This window comes from Typopeltis vanoorti, chromosome 24 (genome assembly GCF_054136105.1).
Source record: "Typopeltis vanoorti isolate ZY-2024b chromosome 24, IOZ_Tvanoo_1.0, whole genome shotgun sequence".
NCBI lineage: Eukaryota > Metazoa > Arthropoda > Arachnida > Uropygi > Thelyphonidae > Typopeltis > Typopeltis vanoorti.
In genome coordinates, this window is record NC_143572.1 from 33,656,178 (window position 1) to 33,680,903 (window position 24,726).

The 24,726-nt window shown below is 38.8% G+C and overlaps 1 protein-coding gene across 3 annotated transcripts in view; it reads right to left on the bottom strand.

The window, feature by feature from the left end:
* The window catches only part of LOC150093092 (fibronectin type-III domain-containing protein 3A-like), a 557,362-nt gene that overhangs the window by 186,937 nt on the left and 345,699 nt on the right, over nucleotides 1-24,726 (bottom strand). For all 3 annotated transcript variants that reach the window (XM_090414067.1, XM_090414066.1, XM_090414069.1), the window contains one exon: nucleotides 19,391-19,477. In XM_090414067.1, coding sequence (XP_090270193.1) covers nucleotides 19,391-19,477 — 87 coding nt within the window. The remainder of the gene's footprint in view (nucleotides 1-19,390; nucleotides 19,478-24,726) is intronic.

The following is a 24,726-nucleotide window of genomic DNA, read 5'->3' on the forward strand; positions in this document are numbered from 1 at the left end:
TGAAAGGAGTATGGCATAAACTTTGTCCTCAATTTAATGATAATTTCGAAGGCTTTGAAGACCCAATAAAGATTGTGAATTCTGAAACTCAAGCGATCTTAGGTATGGCTAACCAGTTGCAAATGGAAATTTTGGAAGGTGATGTTAATGAGCTGCTTCAATCTCACACCATGGAACTCTCACCCAATGATCTCCTTGAATTAGAGGAACAAGAAATAAATGAAGAAGAAGAAAAAGACAAAGAAGATAATGAATATGAAGTTCCAACTTGGTTTATCACTTTAAAAGGCCTAGAACAAGCATTTAAGCTTCTCAAAAAAAGCTCAAGAAATCTTTGAATCACAAGATTCAGACTTGGAATGATTTAGTAAATTTTCACGTGAAATAAATGATGCTTCTGCTTGCTATTGAGCTATTTTAAACAATAAGAAGTAAATGTCAATGAAGCAGATAACATTCAAGGCCATCTTTGAAAAAAAAAAAATGCACAGAAGCTTCCTAATATATCTCCTACTATCTCAACGGCTGCAGATATTCACCAGGTGATATAAAAATGAGCTCATTTTTTTTTCAAAGAATCTTTTTTAATTTAAAATTTTTCTCTTTTTCTTTTTTAAATATGTAAATCTTTGGCCAGTAGAGTCTTTTCTTATCATTTAGTATTCATTTGATATTTTATATATTCCTTCTTACAAACGTAACTCTTGCTTGTAGCATTATTTCTAAGGCAAACAAACTCCCGCTTTACGAATTCCCGATATATGAACGGTTGGCAGGAACCAATTAATTCATAAAGCAGAAACTGTATATATATATATATATATATATATATACACATACACACACAAAGTGTGACAATTTAATTCCTGGAATGCACCTGTAAAAAACCTACAATCGGAACTATACATTCTTCAAAGTAATCTCCTTGTGCATTTATAAACTGGTTTAGACGGTGTTCCCGTTTTTATCAAAATAACAGGCCTGGACCTCTTTTTTCCCAAAATACTCGAGTTCCTTTATCACATTATGCTGGATATCAGTGATGTCAGAAAATCTTTGTTCTTTTAAGTTATATTCTATTCTTATCTCCAACATCCGCAGTCTTTAAATTTGGAAACAGCCAGAAATCATAGAGAGCTAAGTCGGGTGAATAAGTAGGATGACCTAATTCAGTAATCAATTTTTTTGCCAAAAACTCTCTCACAATGGGTGCACTATGGTTTGGCACACTGTCATGATGGATGAACCACTTTTCAGACCACATTTCAGGTCTTTTCAGCATGTTGGTTGACTGATTGTCCCTGTTCAATGAATTCATAGTGGACTATCTCCATATGATCAAACAAACACAACCAGCATGGTCTTGAACTGCTGACGTGACATGAGTGCTTTTTTTTGGACATGGTGAACTTGGGTCTGTGCGGTTAGCCTAGTGGCTTTGTGCTTCGCAACCATATGCCTGAGGAAATGTGTCCAAGGTTTGATTCCCATCGATGACGTGAGGAATTTAAGGATCTTCCTTAGCCATAGCCAAGTTAGCTGGTCTTGAGCGTGGACAGTAGGGTTTTTTCCGCCAGTTTATCTCGGGTTTTTTCATCCCGCAAAGCAGGCAAATCAGCCCAGCCCAGTGAACACACAATTTGACAGACATGGGATACTACCAGAAATAAGAAGCAACCAACCTATTCTGCAGGATTATCGGTGATGGAAGCTTACGCAGTAAAATGTGTAGGCCTGCACGAAAGCGTAACATACGATAACGACGATGATGGTGAATTTAGGGTTTTCCACTGCATGCTCTGGCATTTTGTTTCAGGATTATACTGGAAGCAACAAGCTTCATCACCTATAATTCCCCTCAGAAACACGTGCTTATTTGCAAGATCAGTCACAATTTGAATCCACCGGTTTCATCACAATTTGAACCCACCGGAACTTCTGTTTGTCCATCAAGATCCAAGGCACAAACTTTGCAGAAATCTTTTGCATACCCACTTCTTCAGTTAAAATTACCCTGACTGTTTCTCAATTTATTTGCAATTCATCAGCCATTAATCACACACTTAATCGTCTGTCCGACTATAGCTAATTTCACACTTTTCTGTTCCCACTTCTGGGATCATCACTCACAACTTGTTGCCCACCTTTGAATCTCTTATGCCACTCAAAGACACCTGACTTTTTCAGAGCATCCACACCATATGCTACTTTCAACAGCTCCAATGTTTCAGTAGAAGTTTTGCCAATTTTCACACAAAATTTGATCACACATTTTTATATAGCAAAGTTTACATGCAGATCTCTACTGTTTTTGCAAGCCAACTAGCAAATGGCTCTATTGGCTTGAGGTTTTTACACATGCATTAGTTAAAAGATGTACAAAAATGATTACTCAGGTGACTCAACATTGCTGTTCCAGAAATTAAATTGTCACACCTTGTGTGTGACAATTTAATTCCCAGAACGGCCATGTTGTGTCACCCATGTGGCGATTTGGTTGGAGTCACATGAGTAATCGAGTTTGTACATCTTTTAACTAATGAATGTGTAAACCTCAAGCCAATAGAGCCATTTGTGTGTGTGTGTGTGTGTGTGTGTGTGTGTGTGTGTGTGTGTGTGTGTATATATATATATATATATACAGGGTGTTCGGGATAAATTTGACATATTTATAATTAATTATATTTTTCCGTAAGTTACATGTATTAACACACACTTCTCTTCATTTAAAAGTTTGGACCCTTCTTCATTCATATACAAGATGTCAGAAAGGATGGATAGCTGGAACCCACCTGAATCATGGAAGAGAATAACTTGTATCATGATGATTCGTGCCCGCCATCAAAATAAGGATATTACGACTGCTGCCCAATGCTCCCTGAATACAGTAAAAACAATCAGGCATGAACTAGAGACTTGCAATGGTGACTACGAGGATGTAGCAAGAAGAAAGATCCCTAGCAGACGATCTGATTGCGTTCGTACAGCAGAATTCCTCGCAAATCTGCAGGAACAGGTGTTGAAGAACCCTGGCATTGGAATTCGGGCTTTATTCGTGGAGTTGCTAACTGTAGTCAAGCCCTGGATAACAAGGGTAGCCAATGGTAGGCCGTATGTATGGCAGCAGGATTCGGCCCCTTGCCACACCTCTGGGAAAAGTCAAAAATGGTTGTCTGAAAATTTCTACGACTTCACCAGTCCAAATGTTTGGCCTCCAAACTCCCCAGACCTTAACCCCATGGATTATTTTGTATGGGGCGCAGTTGAAAAAGACACCAATCGCACTTCCAGTAATACAAAAGCCCAGTTAATGGATAAAATTAAAACAGTTTTTGCGGCCCTTCCCAGGGAGACTGTAGCATCAGCTTGTTCGAGGTTCCGAAGCAGAATTGAAGCTGTGATCGATGCTAATGGTGGTTATTTTGAGTAAATCTTGTTGATAGTATTGTAATTAACTCTGCCTGTAATGTTTTTTTGTCAATTCATTAAATTTAATAGATACAAAGAAGATTTTCTTTTTCCTTACGAAACTGTCAAATTTATCCCGAACACCCTGTATATATATAAAGGAGAAATTGGACATATAATTGTTATCCAAAAAACGGATTTGGTTAAGTTTGATTATGGGTTTAATAGTTCAAGGCCAGCTATGGTCATATATATATATATATATATATATATATATATATATATATATATATATATACATAGGCTGTTCAATAAGTAATAAGACTATATTTATATAGAAAACAGATTACCTTTAATCATCATCATTTACATGACAGTCACTTTTTCGAAGTAACTACTGTGAGACGCGATGCATTTGTCTCAACGTTGCGTCCACTTCTTAAACACATGTGAGAGTCCGTTTTTTGAGAGTTCTTTCAAAACCGCCTCTGTAGCTTCTACACATGCTTTGTTGCTTTCGAAATGGCGGCCTCTTAGTGGTTTCTTGAGCTGAGGAAACCGCCAGAAATCGCATGGTGCGAGATCAGGACTGTATGGAGGGTGTGGTAAGATATCTGTGTTGTTCTGCAAAACGTCCGCTACACAACCAGCAATATGTGGCTTTGCATTATCGCAGTGCAATAAGAAGCCATTCTTCAGCAATGGATACTTCCTTTTGAAGTGCTTGATGATAATCGCTGCTGTGTTGATCATTGTCTCTGTGATGAACGTTGAATGTCTTCCCTCACGTTCAAGATCTTCCATATTTTGCCTTCCTTCCTTAAAAGTTTTATGCCAGCGAAAAACACTTGCCCTCGACATTGCTTCATCGTGGAAAGCTTCGCATATCATGTTAAAAGTGTCCGATGCCGATTTTTGCAAACGCACACAAAATTTAATCGCATAACGCTGTTCCAAGGACTCTTGCATTTCGAACTCTGGTCGCACCTCGTAGGCGTATCGATGAGCGCTTGCGTTTAGTCACGTGACACTCTGGCACATCAGCCCGTATACGCCATCTATCAGCCTTTTTTGTTAATACATACAGCAACATTCCTTTATTCCACAGAAATTAATATTGTGATGAGTGGTTTCGCCACAGTAAAATTAGTCTTATTACTTATTGAACAGCCCACGTATATATAAAATATATCAGCGGTAATAAATATACATAAACAGGTATTAATTTAGATTAGAGTTTCTCTTAGTCTGAATTCTATGTTCGATGAAGACACACCACAGCTAAAAGACATAAAAACATTACAAGAGGTGAGGAATTGTTTGAGAAACTTGTTTTATCAATGAAAAAACTTGAGCTAACATTTGAAAAGTTAAGTGGCCTTGCTACAGATGGAGCTCCAGCCATGGTTGGCTCACAAAAAGGGTTAATTGCATTTGTCAAGAAAGAACTGAATCGTCTCAGTCTTGATCCAAGTGATTTAATTATATGCTACTGCATCATACACCAAGAAAGTCTCTGTGCACAGTCATTGCGGCTCACTAATGTGATGTCAACAGTAGTGTCATGCATAAATTTTGTCAAAAGCTGAGGGTTTAACAGCCACCAGTTTAAGGAGTTACTGAATGATCTTGAGTCTGAGTAAGGTAATCTTGTTTATCACTGTGAAATGTGGTGGCTGAGTTGCGGAAACATGCTCATGAGGTTTTAAGAACTTCGGGATGAAGTCAAGCAGTTCATGGAGATGAAGGGAAAACCTCTCAGGAAACTCAATGATAGCAAGTGGCTGTGTGATCTAGTGTTCATGGTAAACATTACCAAGTACTTCTCAGAGCTGAATGTCAAGCTGCAGGGCCCTAACCAGCTTCTCAGCTCCCTGCTTTCAAACGTGAAATCATTTGAAGCTAAATTAATGCTGTGGAAAGTGCAACTCAAAAGGAATAACACGGTGCATTTCCCTAGTCTGGAAGGACAAAAGCCTTCTATGACACTTGAATATGCTGGTGAATGTGCGAAACTAATTGAGGCATTTAATGAAAGATTCAAGGATGTGAAATCATTCAGCTGCAAAGTGATGATGAGCTGAAAGCTGGGTACAACAACCTCCCACTGCTTGAGTTCTATAAACATTACATAAGTAATGATGAATTTCTCACTTTGAGAAGACATGCATTGAAATATGCATCTGTGTTGGAACAACTTACTGCTGCGAGCAGTTCTTTTCAAAACTTACCATCGCAAAGAGTCGACTGCACTCCAGACTAACTGATGCAAACCTGGAAAAGGCAGTTGCGAGTAGTAACATCATCAATACCACTAACATCACACGGCTCACCAAAGAGAAGCAGTTTCAGCCATCACATTAGAGGTGAGTTAATTAAATATTTGACCAAATATAGCAGGCTAATTTTTAAGTTGATAATTTTGGATGGCCTGCGAATGATGTTATAAATATCCAAATGGCCATTGGCAGAAAAAAGGTTCCCCACCCCTGATCTACAGAAACCATTAAAGATGAGAGTTAGCCATTTTTTCCATAATCTTGCACAAGTAACAATATCAGAGTAACTGGCCGATAGTTTATTAGGGATTTTGGATTTGGATTAATTGCCATTTGCCAGGTAAGTACAACACGTTCTCACAGAAATTTCTGTGAGAACATGTGAGGGCCTATCTGTTTTGCAACTGTTGAGAAATTATGCCATCCCAGGTACACTATCATTGATACCACAGTGAGATGGAAGTGCAAGGAGTCGACCGCAGGTACTACCCTGAAATGAACGATCAACCACACTCACCAAATGTGACCATAGTGTGCTGAAGTGCTAAACAGGATAATATGTAAGAACTGCCATTTGTTGGCCAACATGTTGAATGCAGAGTTCTGGGCATTAACTGGAACATGAATCTGCACAAGAACATTCAAAACAAAGGTTCACAACATGTGGACAGGACTGCAATATGCAAGTCCCACATTACTGGAACCAACACGCAGCGTCATCTTCAGTAGTGCAAAGAGCATGTACAGTATGATGTGCAAGATTGGAAAGCTGTGTTATTGAGCATCCAATCATGCTTCACCCACTACCGAGCAGACTGACAGGTTTGGCAGATGCCCGGTAAATGTCTCTTACCTGAGTGTGTAAGCCCAACTATGAAATTCAGAGGTGGCTGTGCGATGGTATGGTCGTGTTTTTTCTCAGTACTCCAAGAGGTATCTGAACAATCTGGACAATGCAATGCTTCCTACTTTGTGGCAATTTCTATGAACTGACCACTTCTTTTTCAGCAGGCCAATGCACTGTGTCATAAGGCTGCTGCTGTAACTGCATGGTTTGTGGGCATGAATGTCACCACACTTGCAACACTACTGAACATCTGTAGGATGAACTGGAGTGTAGGGTGAGGTCAAGGGACATCCTCCCACAACAGTCCAGGACCTCATTGCATGTCTACAAGAAGAATGGTCCAAAATTCCCATTGATCGCTATCTTATGTAAGCCCAATATGTTTGTTCGTGACACTATGGTGTCCATTGACTTCTTTCCAAGCAGTGTATGTGGTCAGACAAAGCTAGTTAATAAAAAACATCAAATGTTTTATCTAGATTATATTAAATATCTTATGACTAGGTTCATGAAGTTTTTTCAAACTAGAGTTCTGACTGAAATAGAGTAATAAAATGTGTTCTTCTCTCTCAACTAGGGATTTCATTATTAAAATTAAAACACAGTCTACCTGGAAAGGGTTGTAATACCCAGTTAATTAAGGAGATGTAGGAAAAAATACATAAATAGATAACTGTTGGACAGGTGTTTCAGATACCTGTGAAACTTCTGTGCATGTGGAAGAAGAGGTACATGGAGTAGGACAAAAGTATATAAGCCACATACTTGACAAATACATACAATTATTATTTTTACTCTGGTATGGGCAGTTAATTGCTTTTACTGCTTCTTTTATGTGAATCTTGTCCATGAGAGGTGGTGAAACAAAAGAGTATATTTTAATACCGTGTATGGGCTAAGAGTCCTACTCTTTCAAGTGTCATCTCCATCCAGAAGGTTGACTATTATGGATCTCTACCTGAGATCCATAATGGGCAGTAGGAAATAAGATGGCTATAATCGCTTCCATCTTGCAGTTAGTATCCCATGTGTGTAGCTATGCATGTTCATGGGATTGGTTTGCCTGTTTTGATGAAAAACCCCTCCATGTGAGACCAGCAAAGTCACTATTTGATGAAAACATCTATAAAGGTTCCTCTAGTCACAGATGTGATTCAAATTCAGGTCTTTTCAACCAGAGGGTCTTATCTATACACCAAGTGTACTGAGGCTCATGGGCTAAGATTATGATAATACAAATCAAGCAGGAATTCAAGTCCAAGTACACTACAATTGTAAATGAGTTTAAACTGTACTTTTAACCAGACAGATAATTTAAGGCAACATTTCCAACAGCTTATGGCAAGAATTATTTAACAATGAAAAATTACTTAAATGATGGGGGAGGGGGAAATAAAATACACCAAATGGTATGGAAATAATTACATACAATCAAGTGTTTCATAATTTATAAAAACACTTCTATTACCAAATCAACTTTATTGTATATAGAATTTTTTTGGCACAATTTTATCATTTAAAAAAGGATCCAAATCAAAAGAAATGAGGGGATTCGAACAGAAATTCTAAATATCTAACCGGGCTGCATGTATGGCTTTGAATTTGATAGAAGATGATTCTCACATCTTCTATCCAATTATCTCAATGATGCAATAATTTCAAACTTACTGTAGTCTTTGCACCTTTTCTTCACTGTAATGTTGATTCACTACAACATGACTGACCCTCTATCACTATGGTCAACTTACAAAAATCATTTTCGGAAGATAGCTTACACCAAGAACATTCTCAGGCTCAGTTTAATAAAGCAATATATAATGAGGCATTACTGAGACTTGAATCAATTGTTAAGTCAATAAGTGACAAAAGTGTTAAAGAATTCGGTCTTCCAATACCAAACAATCCTTTGCCTCTAGATAGAGTTAATCTGGGAAACCCCATACAATTTCAATGAACTTTGGGATTTATTAAGTCGGCACAAACAATCACTAACTTCAGATCAAGCTGAAGTTTTTCATAATGTTTTAACAAGATGTGAAAATCAATCAGGGAAACTGTTTTTCTTGGAAACTCCAGGTGGTACTGGGAAAACATTTTTACAGAATTTGTTATTAGCTAATTTGAGAAGTCAAGGTAAAATTGCTCTGGCATCCTCGGGTATAGCAGCTACTCCACTGCAAGGTGGCTGAACTGCTCATTCTACTTTCAAGGTACCACTTACAAATACGACTAATGATACACCTATGTACAATATATCAAAACAAAGTAATTTGTGAAAAGGTTTCTTTGATTGTTTGGGATGAATGTACATGTCCCATAAAACACCTGTTGAAGAGGTCGACAGAACACTGAGGGATATTAGATCAAACGATCAAAGAATGGGTGGAATACTGTTTTATTTGCCAGTGATTTTCAATAAACACTCCATCATATCCCACATAACCAGGGTAGACAAAGTGAATGCCTGCCTTAAGAAATCGTCATGGCATGATATGGAGAAGTTTCTCTCAAAACCAATATGAATGTTCGCATATATGGAAACACTAATGCATGTTCCTTCTCCTCAAAAATGCTAAAAATTTGTAATGGTGAAGTACAGCAAAGAGACAGAAGAATTATATTAACACACCTAAATATTGGGAAAACTGTCTGAACTGCAGATGAACTGTTGTGCAGGGTCTACCCATCTATTGAGAACATAAAGGAAAAGTCACCTTCTTGGTTAAGGGAGAATGCCATCCTTGCACCTCGAAAAGACGGCATGTCACTAATGAATGAGTTGGTTCTTAATAGGGTTAATGAATCTGTTAGTGTTTACAAATCAGTAGATACTTCTGTGGATGTAGATGATGCAGTTCATTTTCCTGTGAAATATTTAAATTCGCTTAATTCACCTAGATTGCCTGGTCATGAAATTAAATCGAAAATAGGTTCCTATTATGTTGCTCCGAAATCTTTGAACCCCCAAATCTTTGCTATGGAACTAGGCTTCAAGTGAAATTGTTAAAACCGAATATGATAGAAACTGTGATATTTATGGGTCCTGGTACTGGAGAAATTGTCTTCATTCCTCAGATATCCCTCATTCCTTCAGACTATCCATTTGCATTCAAGCAGTTACAATTTCCAATAAAAGTCTGCTTTGCAATGACAATTAATAAAGCTATGGACAGACCCTTAGATATGCAGGTTTCGATTTAAGATGTAAATGTTTTGGACATGGGCAGTTATATGTAGCATGTTCTCAGGTTGGTAGTCCTGAGAATTTAATTATTTTTGTCGAGGATGATGAAACTTCTAATGTTTACAAAGAAGTGTTATAATGCTCACAATTCTATACCATGACGAAAGCACCAAATACTCGAGTAAATATCCTGAAGTGAACTGCTGGCAGTATAAGTTCACCTCAGTGAAGTGGAAGGGCTCAGCTAGTAATCCAATAAATGCATATAGCACATATCACAATATAACTAAAATAAAATTTAACTCAGGAACAAACAAAGCTGCTACCATCTTTTATGTGATGCTTGGCAGTATGCACTGCTCTAAGTTTAAAGACCTTATGAAAATTGAAACAAACAAGTCCACACACTATAAATACTGCAAATGAACAAGTTCCACAGCAAATCTCATCCTATCCCAATGGCTTTAAACAGGCCTTTAAGGCCCACAACCTTCCAAGCATGCTTGGATTTCGTAACCGAAATACGAGGATAGAATGGTCACTCCTATGCCTCAAGGTATTCTTGGCTGTATCCCTGTGTGTTCAAGGGCCGGTTTGCCTGCTTGCGAGATGAAAAACACCAGATAAACTGGCGGAAAAAACCCTACTGCCCGCGCCCAAGACCAGCTAACTTGGCTATGGCTGAGGAAGATCCTTCAGCTCCTCACGTCTCCGACGGGAATCGAACCTAGGACACTCCTTCCCCAGGCATATGGTTGCGAAGCGCAAAGCCACTAGGCTAACCGCACGGACCAGCAAATCTCATGCATAACACATAAGATCCACAGTTGAAAGGACCAAAAACTTTAACCCAGAGCATCCTGCACAACTCTTTCCACGAAGCACTATCTGATGACACCAGCTCAATGTCTGTGCGGTTAGCCTAGTGGCTTTGCGCTTCGCAACCATATGCATGGGGAAGGAGTGTCCTAGGTTCGATTCCCGTCGGAGACGTGAGGAGCTCGAGGATCTTCTTCAGCCATAGCCAAGTTAGCCGGTCTTAGGCATGGACAGTAGGTTTTTTCCGCCAGTTTATCTGGTGTTTTTCATCCCGCAAGCAGGCAAACCGGTCCGAGGACACACACGGATTACAGTCAGGAATACTGACCCAGCCATAGGTCTGATTCGTCAGCCTATGCCGATTCCGGAGCCCGGATAAAATTTGGGGGGACTAGATGGTACTGTGAACTCCCATAAAAAGGGGAAACGCAGTATCATCACACGAAATTTACTTTTACCTGATCAACAGATAGTTTTGATTGCATTTGGCTTGAAGAAAAAAAGTAGATAGGTTGAATATGTAAAACAACAAAATTTTGCTTACTCTATTACACCAGTAAAAAGCAATCCAATTAAATAGTACCACAATGGGTTGTCATAGTGAACTTAACATACTGTATACAGAAGCTGTACTGAAAATTTAATAGTATGGTGTGCTTTAAACATTCTTTTTAGAAATTTTAAAATATCAAAAAAGTGGAGTAAAAGTTACTAATTGGGAAAAAGAGGAAATGAGTTCTAAAATCAGAACTGCGTGGTATGATATGAAAAGTGTTAGAAATCAATGCTCAACATTAGTAGCTGAATATAAAATATGAAAATGAGAAAACAGCTAAATCCCTCTTTCCATGCTTTTATTAAAAACCATCATTATTCTTAAATTAAATAATTAAAATAATTAAATAAAATTTTATTTAGTCAGCCAGCCTGGTTGGCCGAGTGGTTAGCGAATCCGCTCTCCAGCCAAAAGACTGCGGGTTCGAATCCCGCCGTGGGCATGGATGTTTGTGATTGTCTGTGGAAATGCTAGTGGTGGGTAGTAGATGGCGTTGGTGTAGTTGGTGGAGACAAGGGAGCTGTAGAGTAGATGCCCTTCCTTGATGAATCTTTGGACTCCCTGGAGGTGTCATAATAATAATAACAAAGGTACTTTATGCACAAACTTTGCTTGCTTACACTTGGGTAACGGATTAAACAAGAATGTAATTTCTTCGCAAGTATAATTTTCTTTCTACAATTCCTAGAATTAAATAACAGTTAGCACACATTAAAATACAAATTTATTAACCTCTCTATACTTTTCCTTGTTACATGTATATTGTCAGGAAGAGTATAAAAGATTAGATCAAAGTAAACATGAGTCACAATCAAGTGCTTACTTACATCTCAATCACAGATGATGCAACAGGAGAACAAACACACTAACAGAGCTCAATAAAAACAATGGTTAGTGTATGTAATTCAATACAGGGTTATATAAATCATTCATATAAAAACTATGAACAGCTAGATTAGTTCTCAAAACTTTGAGATAGGTATGCAAATTAGAGTGCATGAGATTCAGATGGTGTCATAGTTTCACATGTTTCAAGCAAAGGACAATCAAATTTAAATCTATTTGAATGCAGAATCTTGGCTTGTTTCCAAAGAAATCTATGCCTAGTGTCAACTGTATGGTTAGAAATATCAGACATCAAAACAAGAATGTTCCTGGATTTTAATATCAGCAGAATGACCTTAAGACCAAAATAACAAAGGTGAGAGAAACAGGATAATCAATAATAAGCAGGAAAGGATAGACAGTAATTTATTATTATTATTATTATTATTACCATGGGCTACTCCAGGAGTCCTTAGACTCATCGAGGGAGGCCCTAAACATCATGTTCACACAGCTGTTCAACATTCTCACAGTATCTATCATACCTTGCCTTGAACTCGCTCACTGTCATAGCACCCACAACAGACTCTGGCAACTTATTCCACTCATTTGCCACTCTAAAAGTAAAGAACCCAGCTCTAACACCCCTGCTAACCACGCTCTTGCCCAGCTTCCATGGGTGTCCCCTAGTTCTCCCACCACCAGTCCTGATCTCAAAAATATCATCTGAATTAATCCTATAGAATCCTTTTAGCAATTTGAATGTCTCAATCATATCTCCCCTTTTTCGCCTATCAACTAGTTTCTGCAACCCACAAATCTTCAACCTGTTCTCATATGGTTCATTCCATAGACCTGCTATCATCTTAGTCACTCGCCTCTGGATCCTCTCAACCTCCTCCCCATCAAGAAGGAACCGAGGTGACCAAATCTGGGCACAGTAGTCGAGATGAGGTCTTATCAGGGCTCGGTACAGAGGTACAATAACTTGTTTTTCTCTGCTCGTCAAGGTATTTTTCAACAACCAAGTGAGTTGATGAGCTGATTTAGCTACTTTCGCAATGTGCCCCCTAAACTTCATCTCCCTATCCACCAACACTCCCAAGTCCCTGGCCTCATCAATCTCTTGGAGTACAGTTCCACCAATGTGGTATACTGCTGCTAATCTTTTCACTCCGAAATGCATAACCTTACATTTTGTCACATTAAATTGACATCCATTCTCCTTAGTCCAGAACTCCAATCTATCTAAGTCATCTTGCAAGACTTTGACATCTTCTGCATTCACTATCGCCCTACCCAACTTTGCATCATCAGCGAACAAATGAACTGTCCCACTTAGACCATTCCCTATATCGTTAATGAACAGATTAAACAGCAGTGGTCCAAGAACAGAACCCTGTGGCACACCACTAGTCACAGGCCGTTTTTTGGACTCTACTCCTGAATAAACTACTCTTTGATATCTCTCCATCAACCACCCAGCTATCCATCTCACCAACCCTATATCCATTCCCATATGTTGTAGTTTACGGATTAGAATTCCATGTGGTATCCTGTCAAACGCCTTTGCCAGGTCCAGCAGTATCACTGTAAACCCATTTCCCTTATCCAGTTCAGCCGTCACCTTGTTATCCTTTGTGGATTGTTAGAAAGACAAAAAAAAAGACAGTTTCAGAAATGGTTTGAAGACAGTATATAACTTGCAAAGAACCAAATATATTTGTTCTGATATTTCTTTAAGGTAGGATATGGCAACCCTTTTTACAATGGATTATAATCTAGTTCAGTGTTTCTCAAACTTCAGATATCCGCGTACCCCCTAATTAATTAAAAATGAATTCATTAATTAAAATTTTAATTAATTAAGAATAATAAATTATTTAAAAATATTAATTAAAATTAAATATCTATTTTATTTGAATTTATATGTTCATGTAAACAAAAAATATGATTCATTTTTAAATTTTGGTTCTCTAGAGATGTCAGACGACACATTCTTCAATTTCATTTGATCCCGATGCAATATCAACGTTTTCTTGTTGCTTACAGCTACTTGTATTTGCTATATTGCTCTCTTTTGGGTGTTTTATAAATCCAATCTTTAACCAATGATCCATACGTAAGAATTTGAAAGCTAAAAAAATACTGTATTTACTCGAATATAACTTTAACTTTTTTCCCAAAATTAAAGCTCAAAAATCATGTTGTGAGATATGTACAGGAATTTTCAGAAACTAAAGTTTTCAGAAAAACTGAAAATGGTGCGATTTACCAAGAAGCTCCTACTTGCTATCACTACTTTTGCCATCGAGAACAGTTTCTTTGTGTGCATCGTCAAAGTCATCTACCTAAATAGCGTCATCTTCTTTCCCATTATTTCAAGCAAAAATTACCAGTAATTTACAAGACTTGAGATATGTAGAGCAGCGAAGAACTGCATATGATTGGTGCGGTATTAACAAAAGATCGCACGAACTAATGACAAATTAGCATTTCAACAGTTGAGTTGAAATGCTAATTCCCTTCAACCGAATTCCATAACATCTGAAACACATTCACTATATATTTCTTAGTTTTAACACGTTAACAACAGGGGTGGTGTCAAGCAAAACCATATGGTCCACCGGCAACATGTGGTTTTGCTTGGTCTATACAGCTGTTTCTGCTGGAGAGGGGATGTGATTCATTAGTTAGTGTCGTTTTATCCTGGTTATCTCTAATTGCACTGTTTGTTGAAAAATATAATGACTCCTTTAATTATGCATAGCCGAAAATTGCCGTGTACTCCCTAAAGACCTTTCGCGTACCCCCCGGGGGTACGTGTACCACACTTTGAGAAACACTGATCTAGTTGATGGCATTTGGGGGGGCATAAATAATTTGGTGGATGGAAAGCCTGGTGATATCCTTTAGCAGTCAGTAATTTTTCATTTTCTTTAATTTTTCCAACAGAATGGAATCAACAAAACAAATGGAGTGTGCATGATACATAAGCATTTGACAGGGGCACGCCAGCCATATGTGCAATGTGTGCGGCACAAAGGCGCCAGGATAGTAAAAGCGCCAAAGAGGAGGAAATACTTAAAAAAAACGTTTTTTTAAAGTGATTTTTTTATTCGAGGGGGGGGGGGGGGGGGATAGGGGCACCAACTAAAGTTTTGCACACAGGCGCCGGACATTACTGGCACGCATTTGAAAGATTATATACAGATTATGAGATTTAGATTATGAGAACAGATTGCGAGTATGTGGATTACAGGTTCTGGTTAACAGGAGAAAGAGGGATGATATGATAGAGGTCTATAAACTTTTGAATGGGTGTTATAGCATTTCAAATGATGAAATTTTTCGTTATATGGAAGGTGGGGAGAGAACACGGGGCATCCATGGAAGTTAAGGTTGTTCTCAGTCAAGAAAGGGTTAAGGGCTACATTTTTCTCCCAGAGAGCAGTGAGTGAGTGGAATAATTTGCCCTTACAGGTAGTGAGTGCATCTAATGTAAATGAATTTAAGGAAAGGTATGACAGTAATTCTCGTAGAAAGGCTTATACGTTGGTTATACATGATCATTAATTAACTTAAGGAATTCACAACGTACACTAGAATAAAATTAAATTAAATTTTAATATATATTTCCAATATTTCAAAGGAATTCAAAATAAAGACAAGTGCACGCAGGCACTACACACACAGTAAACAAGGACGAAGCGAGGAAGCTATTGTTTCTCCTAAAAGTCCCGATGGTGTCCCCTAGCGGGCCTACATAGCCCGCTAGGGGGCACCATCTTCTTGGCTGTTGGGCTAAAGGATTCCTGATGTATGTCTCCCAAATTTGGGGCAATCTCATGAAGATGGCAACGTGACGTTGCTGAAATATTGGAAATATATATTAAAGTTTAATTTAATTTATATTCTAGTGTACGTTGTGAATTCCTTAAGTTAATTAATAATCATGTATAACCAACGTTTAAGCATTTCTATGAGAATTACTATCATCCACGGAGATTCCATCGCACGCAAGGCCGGCAATACAGTAAAATGATGCTGAAATTATCAAGACAACTGATTCGTCTGACCTTCCTAAAACGTTGCCGGAATAATCAGGTAATCCCAAATTGTGGGAAATTTAAGCACAGTTTCTTTTCACAAAAGATCTCAGAATTTATAACCGTGCCAGCTATGCTCTGCTGCGGGAACAAATTGCCAACACGCGAGTTCTCCTAGCTAACGCAAACAAAGCTATTCGGGTGCTTGAAGAAGAGCATTCCAACGCGATAAATAATGAGCTTTGGTCAATTTTATATGTCGTCTTGTGCACTGTGGCAGATAAAGAATTTGAGAAAATACGGGGTCGACAGATCAAGAAATTTGAGAAATTAAAAAAGAACTCGACCTCCAAACCAAAACTTCCAACCAACACTGTAGTCAACCTTTCTTCAGTTACTTAAAGCCTGCAGCACTTATCGCTCTTTCACGTGGCCACAACTTCACTATTGCTCCCAGAAATATACCGGCTGAGGATATAATGATCCAGATTGAACGCGGGATCCACCACCTTCCAAACCACATCGCCAACAACATTAGACTGGATGAAGCTTGTGTTCTGACCAAAGCAAGACCAGCAAAAACCAACATACCCAATAGTGAATATAAAGCGCTGCAGGAAATGAAGAATAATAAAGAAATAATAATCACCAAAGCGGATAAGGGAAACGCCACCGTAGTACTCAACCAAACAGACTACACAGGTAAACTTAATGCTCTATTATTAGATTGAGCTGCTTACCTCCCTATTGAATACAATCCCACCAACTCACAAATTAGAAAACTCCATAGGCTTCTTAAGAAGGTCACTTCTTGGCCTGTAGAAGTTACTAACAAATTAAAACCTTTTAACTCTAGACCCCCCCCCCACATATATATAGGCTCCCAAAAATACATAAAGAAAATGTGCAATTACATCCCATAGTAGATGGCACTGATTCCCCCACATACAAATTAGCTAAACATTTGGCCAAAGCACTCACACACTATACTGGCAACACACCTTCACACATAAAAAACTCAGCCCACTTCAAAGCCAGCATAGAAAACCTTATACTCCAACATACTGACATAATGGTCAGTTTTGACGTCTCCTCCTTATTCACAAATGTCCCACTCAAGAAACCTTAGAGCTAACCCAAGCTAAATTTCTTCCAGATATCTCAGCCCTATTTCAGTTCACAACGAACTCAGGCTCAGGTAGGGAAAATTCTACAAACAGATAGAGGGGACAGCCATGGGTTCATCACTCTCCCCACCCTTGGCCAACTTCTTTATGGAGGCTTCTGAAGAGAAAACCTTAAACTCTGTCCCACAAAAATCAACCATATGGCTTCGCTACATTGATGATGTGTTTGCTATTTGGCCACATGGCTCTGATACCCTCCTCTCCTTCTTAACACTCTTAAACAACCAACACCGCAGAATCAAGTTCACCCTGGAAAAAGAGGGAAAACAACAGCCTCCCTTTCCTAGACACGCTAGTCATCCGCCAGCCTGATGGAACCTTGGTTTTCTCAGTTTATAGAAAACCCACCCATACAGGCAGATACATTCACCAACAATTCCCCCCCCCTCACAACAATATGGAGTTATTAAAACACTATACAACAGGGCTAAACTAATCTGTTCAAATGACAATGCCATAACCACTGAACTAAATCACATCCTCAACACTTTCTCAGCCAATGGCTATCCCCCGATCAAAAATCCAAAAAATATTGAAACCAGTAAACCACAACCCTCACCCCTTCACAACAAGAATTACTCTACATCCATCACCTACATCCGAGGCACCTCGGAAAAAATCTCTTGTTACAGACCATATAGAAAATTGGCATTTCTTATCCGCTCCACTAAAGGCCAACCACTTCCCCTAGACCTACATGGTGTATACCAGATCCCTTGCAGCTGTCCTACTTTGGCCAAACAGGCAAGACAGCGAATATCAGAATTTCAGAACACAAGGACTACATCTGTTTTCACTAGTATAGCCACTCTGGTATTGCTGACCATGCTCTGGATACACACCACAGAATACGGTGGAAGAAAGCCACAGTAATGCACCATAGCTAGTTCAAATTTGAAAGACTTTATATGGAATCAGCCTCAGTCCTAAGAAACATGCCAAACCTCAACAAATTTGGTTGCATTAGACTGCCCCAAATTTGGGGAGACATACATCAGGAGACCTTCAGCCCAACAGCCAATAATACCTACATAGCCAGGTAGGGGGCACAATCAGGACTTTTAGGAGAAACAATAGCTTTATTGTTTCTCTTAAAAATATTTCCAAAATATTGGAAATATATATTAAAGTTTAATTTAATTTATATTCTAGTGTACGTTGTGAATTCCTTAAGTTAATTAATAATCAGGAAGGTATGATAGCTGGGTTAGGTAATTTACAGCCTCCCTTGATGAGTCCTTGACTCCCTGGAGGTCTCAGATAATAATAATAATAATACCTGTCTTCTATGATGGGGGAAGAGAAGAATGTATATGCCAGCAGAGGTTTTCAATAAACAGAAAAACTGAATACCAATTGCAGATTATTAAAACATCCAAAAATGAAGGGCTGCTGTTGGATTCATGTTCAATAGTGAACTTAGTATGGAATTTATTTTATCTAAAAACTGTAATAATTCAGTCTTTGAGTGTGACTAAACTGCAAAGATATATATGATGTGAAGCAAAATACAAAGTTGAGGAAATTAACTTTCCAGATATTCCATAAGATCACATGCCAAAACTTGTACGATAGGACTATCCAGGATGTTGCCTCAATTTGCTTATATAACTTATTTTATCAGGTGGAATAATTCAGACTGTCATAGAATCTCACATGTTTAAAGAAACATTTTAATCAAATTTAAATCTCTTTGAGTGCAGAATCTTGGTTTGATTGCAGACGATGGTGGCGGGCAACATAGAACTTGATAACCTAGCACTGCTTACCATGCCACTGACATAAGCCAGGCTCGTCTGCAATCAAACCAAGATTCTGCACTCAAAGAGATTTAAATTTGATTAAAATGTTTCTTTAAACATGTGAGATTCTATGACAGTCTGAATTTCAACTGCTCTAAATGCATGCCAAGCTTGCAATTAACTGTTTACAGTTTTATGTAATCCTGTAGTCAATTACAAAAACTAACCATTGTTTTCATTAAATTATAACTTATACGCATTCTCCTCTTTACTTAGCTGTAACTGAGAAATGAGTAAGTACACATGCTGTGTAATATCAGTTTTGAATGTTGTTAACTGGACTTTTATTTTCTTCCTGACTATGCACTTGTAACAAAGAGATATACAGGGTTAACCAAGTCCATATATTTCTTTTACTTAACTGTTAAATTATTAATGTCTATACAACTCATGGTCCCTTAAAATTGGTTAGTTAATAATAATAATAACAATACCCTAAACTTGTATTCTGTGTTCCTTTTCAATCCACTACATATATATGATGTCTCTTTTCCATTGTACACTGGCAAGAATCCATGTCCCTAAATAAGAAAAAAATAGAATTTTGTAAAGCAGGAACAGTACTTTGTTTTTTAAAAAAATTAAATTAAATTAAATAAAAATTTAAAAAAAAATTATACAGTTAACTCTTATTACCTCCCAAACCCTTGACTAATCACATGTTAATAACCACCAGAAGATATATCTATAATGGTAGCAGCAAATTAACCTTTGATCAGGAAAGTAACTATGCAGTCTTGTCCTGTTAGGTTGCTCAAAATGTGGAAATTTCAATCAAGAAAGGGTTTATGCAAAACTACAAAGTTTGCAATAATGACAAACTAAGGAGGCAACTTGGAGCAGTGCCATGGCATAAGAAACTACATGGAATGAATGAGAAGTGGTCAAGGATTGTTTGAGCAAGGCAGTATCAGAATGCACACCCAGAATCAGGAACATAAACCGAGTATGGATTAAGTGGATGACTAGCTATATAAAGCAGGAGCTGCAAGAAACGAAAGGATTGTGGAAGAAATATAAAAAACAAGGTAATCAGTAGTATAAAGCACAAGCAAGAAGGGTAACTTTTATGGTCCTCTCCTGTCAGGTGTCTCCTCCCTCCAGGAGATTGACTACTATGTGTCTCCACCATGTCCTATTCTGCGCCTCTCTGCTGCATTCCTCATATGAGAGATAGGTCCAGTCTTCTATATTTTTCATCCACTCCAGTCTTTGTCTTCCTCCCCTTCTCTTTCACTCAACAGTTCCTTCGAGAAGTGTCCTTTGTAGGCAGTTTTGTCTCCGAATAAGTCCGAAATAGCTGACTTTTCTCTTTTTAATTTCTTTCATCAGGCTCCTGTTTATGCCTACAACCTCTAATACCTCTTCATAACTTTTATGATAAGGAAGGCTAAATCAGATTTTGAGAGAAAATTAGCTGAGCAGGCCAAAGTAAAGCCAAAAGAGTTTTTTCACTATGGATGCTAATGATATAGCAGAAGATTTGAAGGGGGACATTTGGTTACTATGCAGCAAGTAAGAGAAAGAATGATTATCGAAAGATAACTTCACTCAGAGCTGATGGTAGGAAAGTGACAGCAGAAGAAATACAGTATCTGATCAAAAGTAGCTGGACACCTCCCTCTGTTTGTAAACTGATGTCTAGATGTCACTACGACCTCGCTTACTGGTATAAAAGGAGGCACGGAGCTGTGTGTTGTTAAGTGATAAGAAGTACGAGCAGAATGGGTAGGTCAACGGAGTTCAGTGACTTTGAACATGGACTAGTTATTGGTTCCCACATCAGTAAGAAATCTGTCAGAGACATTTCAACCCTCCTCAAGTTGCCCAAGTCAACAGTTGGTGACGTGATTGTGAAGTGGTATGAAGGCACAACCACAACAAAACCACAGTCGGGTAGGCTGCATTGAATGACAGGCAGGGACCATCGAGCATTGAAGAAGATGGTTCGTGGAAATCACCAGACATCGAGTGAAACAATCACCTGCGAGTTCCGCAGTGCTACTAACTGTCCACCCAGCATCATGACTGTTCGTCGAGAGTTAAGAGGAACGGCGTTCCATGGTTGAACAGCTGCCCATAAACCAAACATTTCTTCTGTGAATGCTAAGTGCTGTCTGCAGTGGTGTAAAGAGCAATGCCATCAGACAGTGCACAACTGGAAATGTACAATTTGGAGTGATGAATCACGCTTTACCATGTCGAAGGATTTGGGTGTGGCAAATGCCAGCAACGATTCCTGCAAGCGTGTGTAGTGCCAAAAGTGAAATTTGGAGGAGGTGGTGTTACAGTGTGGGGGTGTTTTTCCTGGAATGGACTTGGCCCTCTCGCAACACTACATGGAAATCTAAATGTGGAAGGGTACAAGGACATTTTGACTAGTTGTATACTGTCTACAGTAGAAGATCAATTCGGTGATGACTACTGTCTGTATCAGCATGACAATGTTATCTGCCATAAAGCAAGGTCTGTGAGGGAATGGTTTGTGGACAATAATGTTCCAGAAATGGACTGGCCGACCCAGAGCCCTGACACGAATCCCACAGAACACCTTCGGGATGAATAAGAATGCCAATTTCTCCACACCCCAATGAACCACATCATGAACTGCTGTGGCTACAGCTCTTCAGGAAGAATGGGCTGCCATTCCTCCAGAGATGTTCCAATGCCTGGTAGAAAGTCTTCCTAGCAGAGTTAGAGCTGTCATAGAAGCAAAGGGTGGACCCACCCCGTATTAATGTACACTACTGGAAAGTCTGATTATTGTTTCGAGTAGGTGTCTGGATACTTTTGATTAGATAGTGTTGTTCAGTTACTAAGTGATCACTTTGTAAGGGTATATCATCCAGATAGTGACTTTGCAGTTACTGATGTGAGCATTGAGGTAGATGACCTGGAGGTACTCAGTATATTGAAAACTACCAATGGGAATACAGTAGTGGGCTGAGAGAGTCTGCTTGTGTGCTACAAGAATGGGCAAGTGAAGTGACAGTGCCTCTGAAGAACTTTAATCTAATTCTAAATTCTGGCAAGGTTCCAAAGAAGTGAAAAGAGAGGGTATAACTGACAGTGCCTCTGAAGAACCTTAATCTAATTCTAAGTTCTGGCAAGGTTCCAAAGAAGTGAAAAGAGAGGGTAAGATTATATAAAGGTGGCTCCAAGAACAGAAGTAGCAAATTATAGACCAATTAGTATCTCTGTAGTGGTGAATTCAGGAATGAGTGGATAAGCATATGTTGTATGATACTTTATACTGGGCAGCACTGCTTTAAAAGGTAGGTCCTGCCTCAGTAATTTATTCCCATTTTATAATAAGGTGGACTGCAGAACTGGATAAAGGAAATGGCTATATACCATGACACTGCTGGACTTTGCAAAGGCATTTGACAGAATAATGCATGGAAAACTATTACATAAGCTGGAGAATATGGGAATGGATACGAGACTGGTGGCATAGATATGGGTGTGGTTGATAGACAGAAATCAGAGGATGGTGTGTGGTGAAGGCAAATGAGGGTGACGAGTGGAGTGCCCCAAGACTCCACTACCACTACGCTTTAATTTGAATACTAATAATATAGTAGAAGATTTGAAGGAGGACATTCAGTTGTTTGCTAATGATGCAAAACTGGAGAGGGCAATAGTTGATAAAGGAGATGTAGATATCTTACAAGACGATTTAAATAAATTAGCAGTGTGGGTAAAGGACAATGATTGTCAATTCAATGTTGTAAAATGTAAGGTAATAAACTTCGGAATGAAAAGATTACCCACTTTGTATCATATCGGTGGTACTAGTTTACAGGAAATTGATGAGGGTGGGATCTGGGGGTGAGTTGAGATTCAGAGGACATATTGCAACAGTTGGCAAAATAGCTCAGAGGATTACTTGGATGCTGAAGAATACATTGACAAGTAAAGATAGAGAGCTCATTACCCTCTTTATAAGGTTATGATTCGGCCACATGTTGAGCACTGTGTACAAATTTGGTAACCTGCTTTTCTTGGGAATTGGGAGGTGGTGGAAGAGGATTCAGAGAAGCGTGACTAATCTGGTGGCAGGTCTGTGGAATGTTCTTTATGAGGAGAGACTGATGGTGTGTGGGAAGCAGAGTTTAGCTGACAGGCAGAAGAAGGGAGATATGATAGAAACATAAGTTGCTAAAGGGATACTATAAGATTGATACAGAAGAAAGTTTTCAATGCAGAGTGGGTGGGAGACAAGTTTCAAAATTCACCACCAGGGCATTGTAAACACCAAATACATGGAATTTGCATATTGTGCAAACTGGCAGGTACCAGGAGGGTTTAAAAAGATGGACACAGGATTTTTCCCTTCATTCTGGTTGTTAATACTGTCCGCAGTGATGGCACTAACCTTGCCACAAGTGCTTTGCTCGTAAAGCTATACTACTTAAACAATTGCAATGCTGCTGTTGCTAAATCTGCAAGTTTTTTCGCCTGAACAAATGTCGATGAGGTCCACTATCTCCATGTACTCTGCGACGAATGATTAGTCATTTTAAAGAAATAGGATAACTGGGAGTTAAACCTGGCAGAGGTTGCAAATCAATTAGTTCACAACAAGTGAATGAAGTTGCTACTTTCATTCTGGACAAGGCTATGAATAACAGTGTTGGTTCCTGCAGTGCATGTGCTGAATCAAGACATACGGATGTGCCTTACAAGTCTGTCTGGAACATTCTACAGAAAAGTGCATTTTTACCCATTCAATATCACCCTGACACAGGAGTTAAGCCTGTAAGACTTTGAAGGTCGAATGACATTCACTTTCGCATTCCTTGCTTGAGTGGAGTTAGACGCTGCATGGCATGGGTGATTTTTGTGGAGAGATGAGGCTCACTTTCACCTGAATGGAGCTTTGAATACAATTGCTGGGTATGTATGGGCTAAGCAAAACCCACATGCAATCCAACAAATTTCTTTACATTCACCCAAAGTTACTGTCTGTGCAGATTTACAGCTTCATTTTTCATGGACCATTCTTCTTTGAGAAATTTGTCAGCCAGGTCCTGTGACCTACTCACTTACTGCCAAGAAGTAGAATGATATGATAAAAAAAATTTGTTGTGTGCCACAGCTACAGCAGTGCCAGTGTATGGATTCAGTCATTTTCATGCAGGATGGGGCTCCTCCACACATCAGTTGATTCATACAGATGATTCTTCGAGAACATTTCATCGAAACTAAAGTGATCAGCCATGTATTTCACACTGCTTGGCAGCCTCGTTCACCTGACCTGACGACCTCCCTGTGACTTCTGGCTCTGGGGATTTCTGAAAGACAGTTTTTATCAGGATCATCCTGATAACTTGCCAACACTGAAAGACAGCATAATGCAGCATGTGTACAACATCAGTCCTGACCAGCTGCATTCTGCTGCTGTTGAGCACACTGTGCAAAGGATGCAGTTTGTGGCATACTGGAAAAGGCAGCATATCGAACAGTACAATCCGTGAAAGTATAATGGAAGCGAATAAAAATGTGTTATTTATACTTATGTCAATTTTCTTCTTCTTACACATACACAGAAAAATTACTACATCTATATTTGGTACACCATACAGCAACCCTGGTGATGAATTTTGGAAGTACTTTCTTTTTCCTTCTCAGATATTGCTTCTGCAGGATGCACAACATATTCCTGCAAGGTTTCAACAGCATTTTTTATCACTGTGTGGCACTCCACAAGGCCTTAAATGGGATGCTTTAATTCTGATGACCATGTATCTTCACTTCTCCAAGAAGT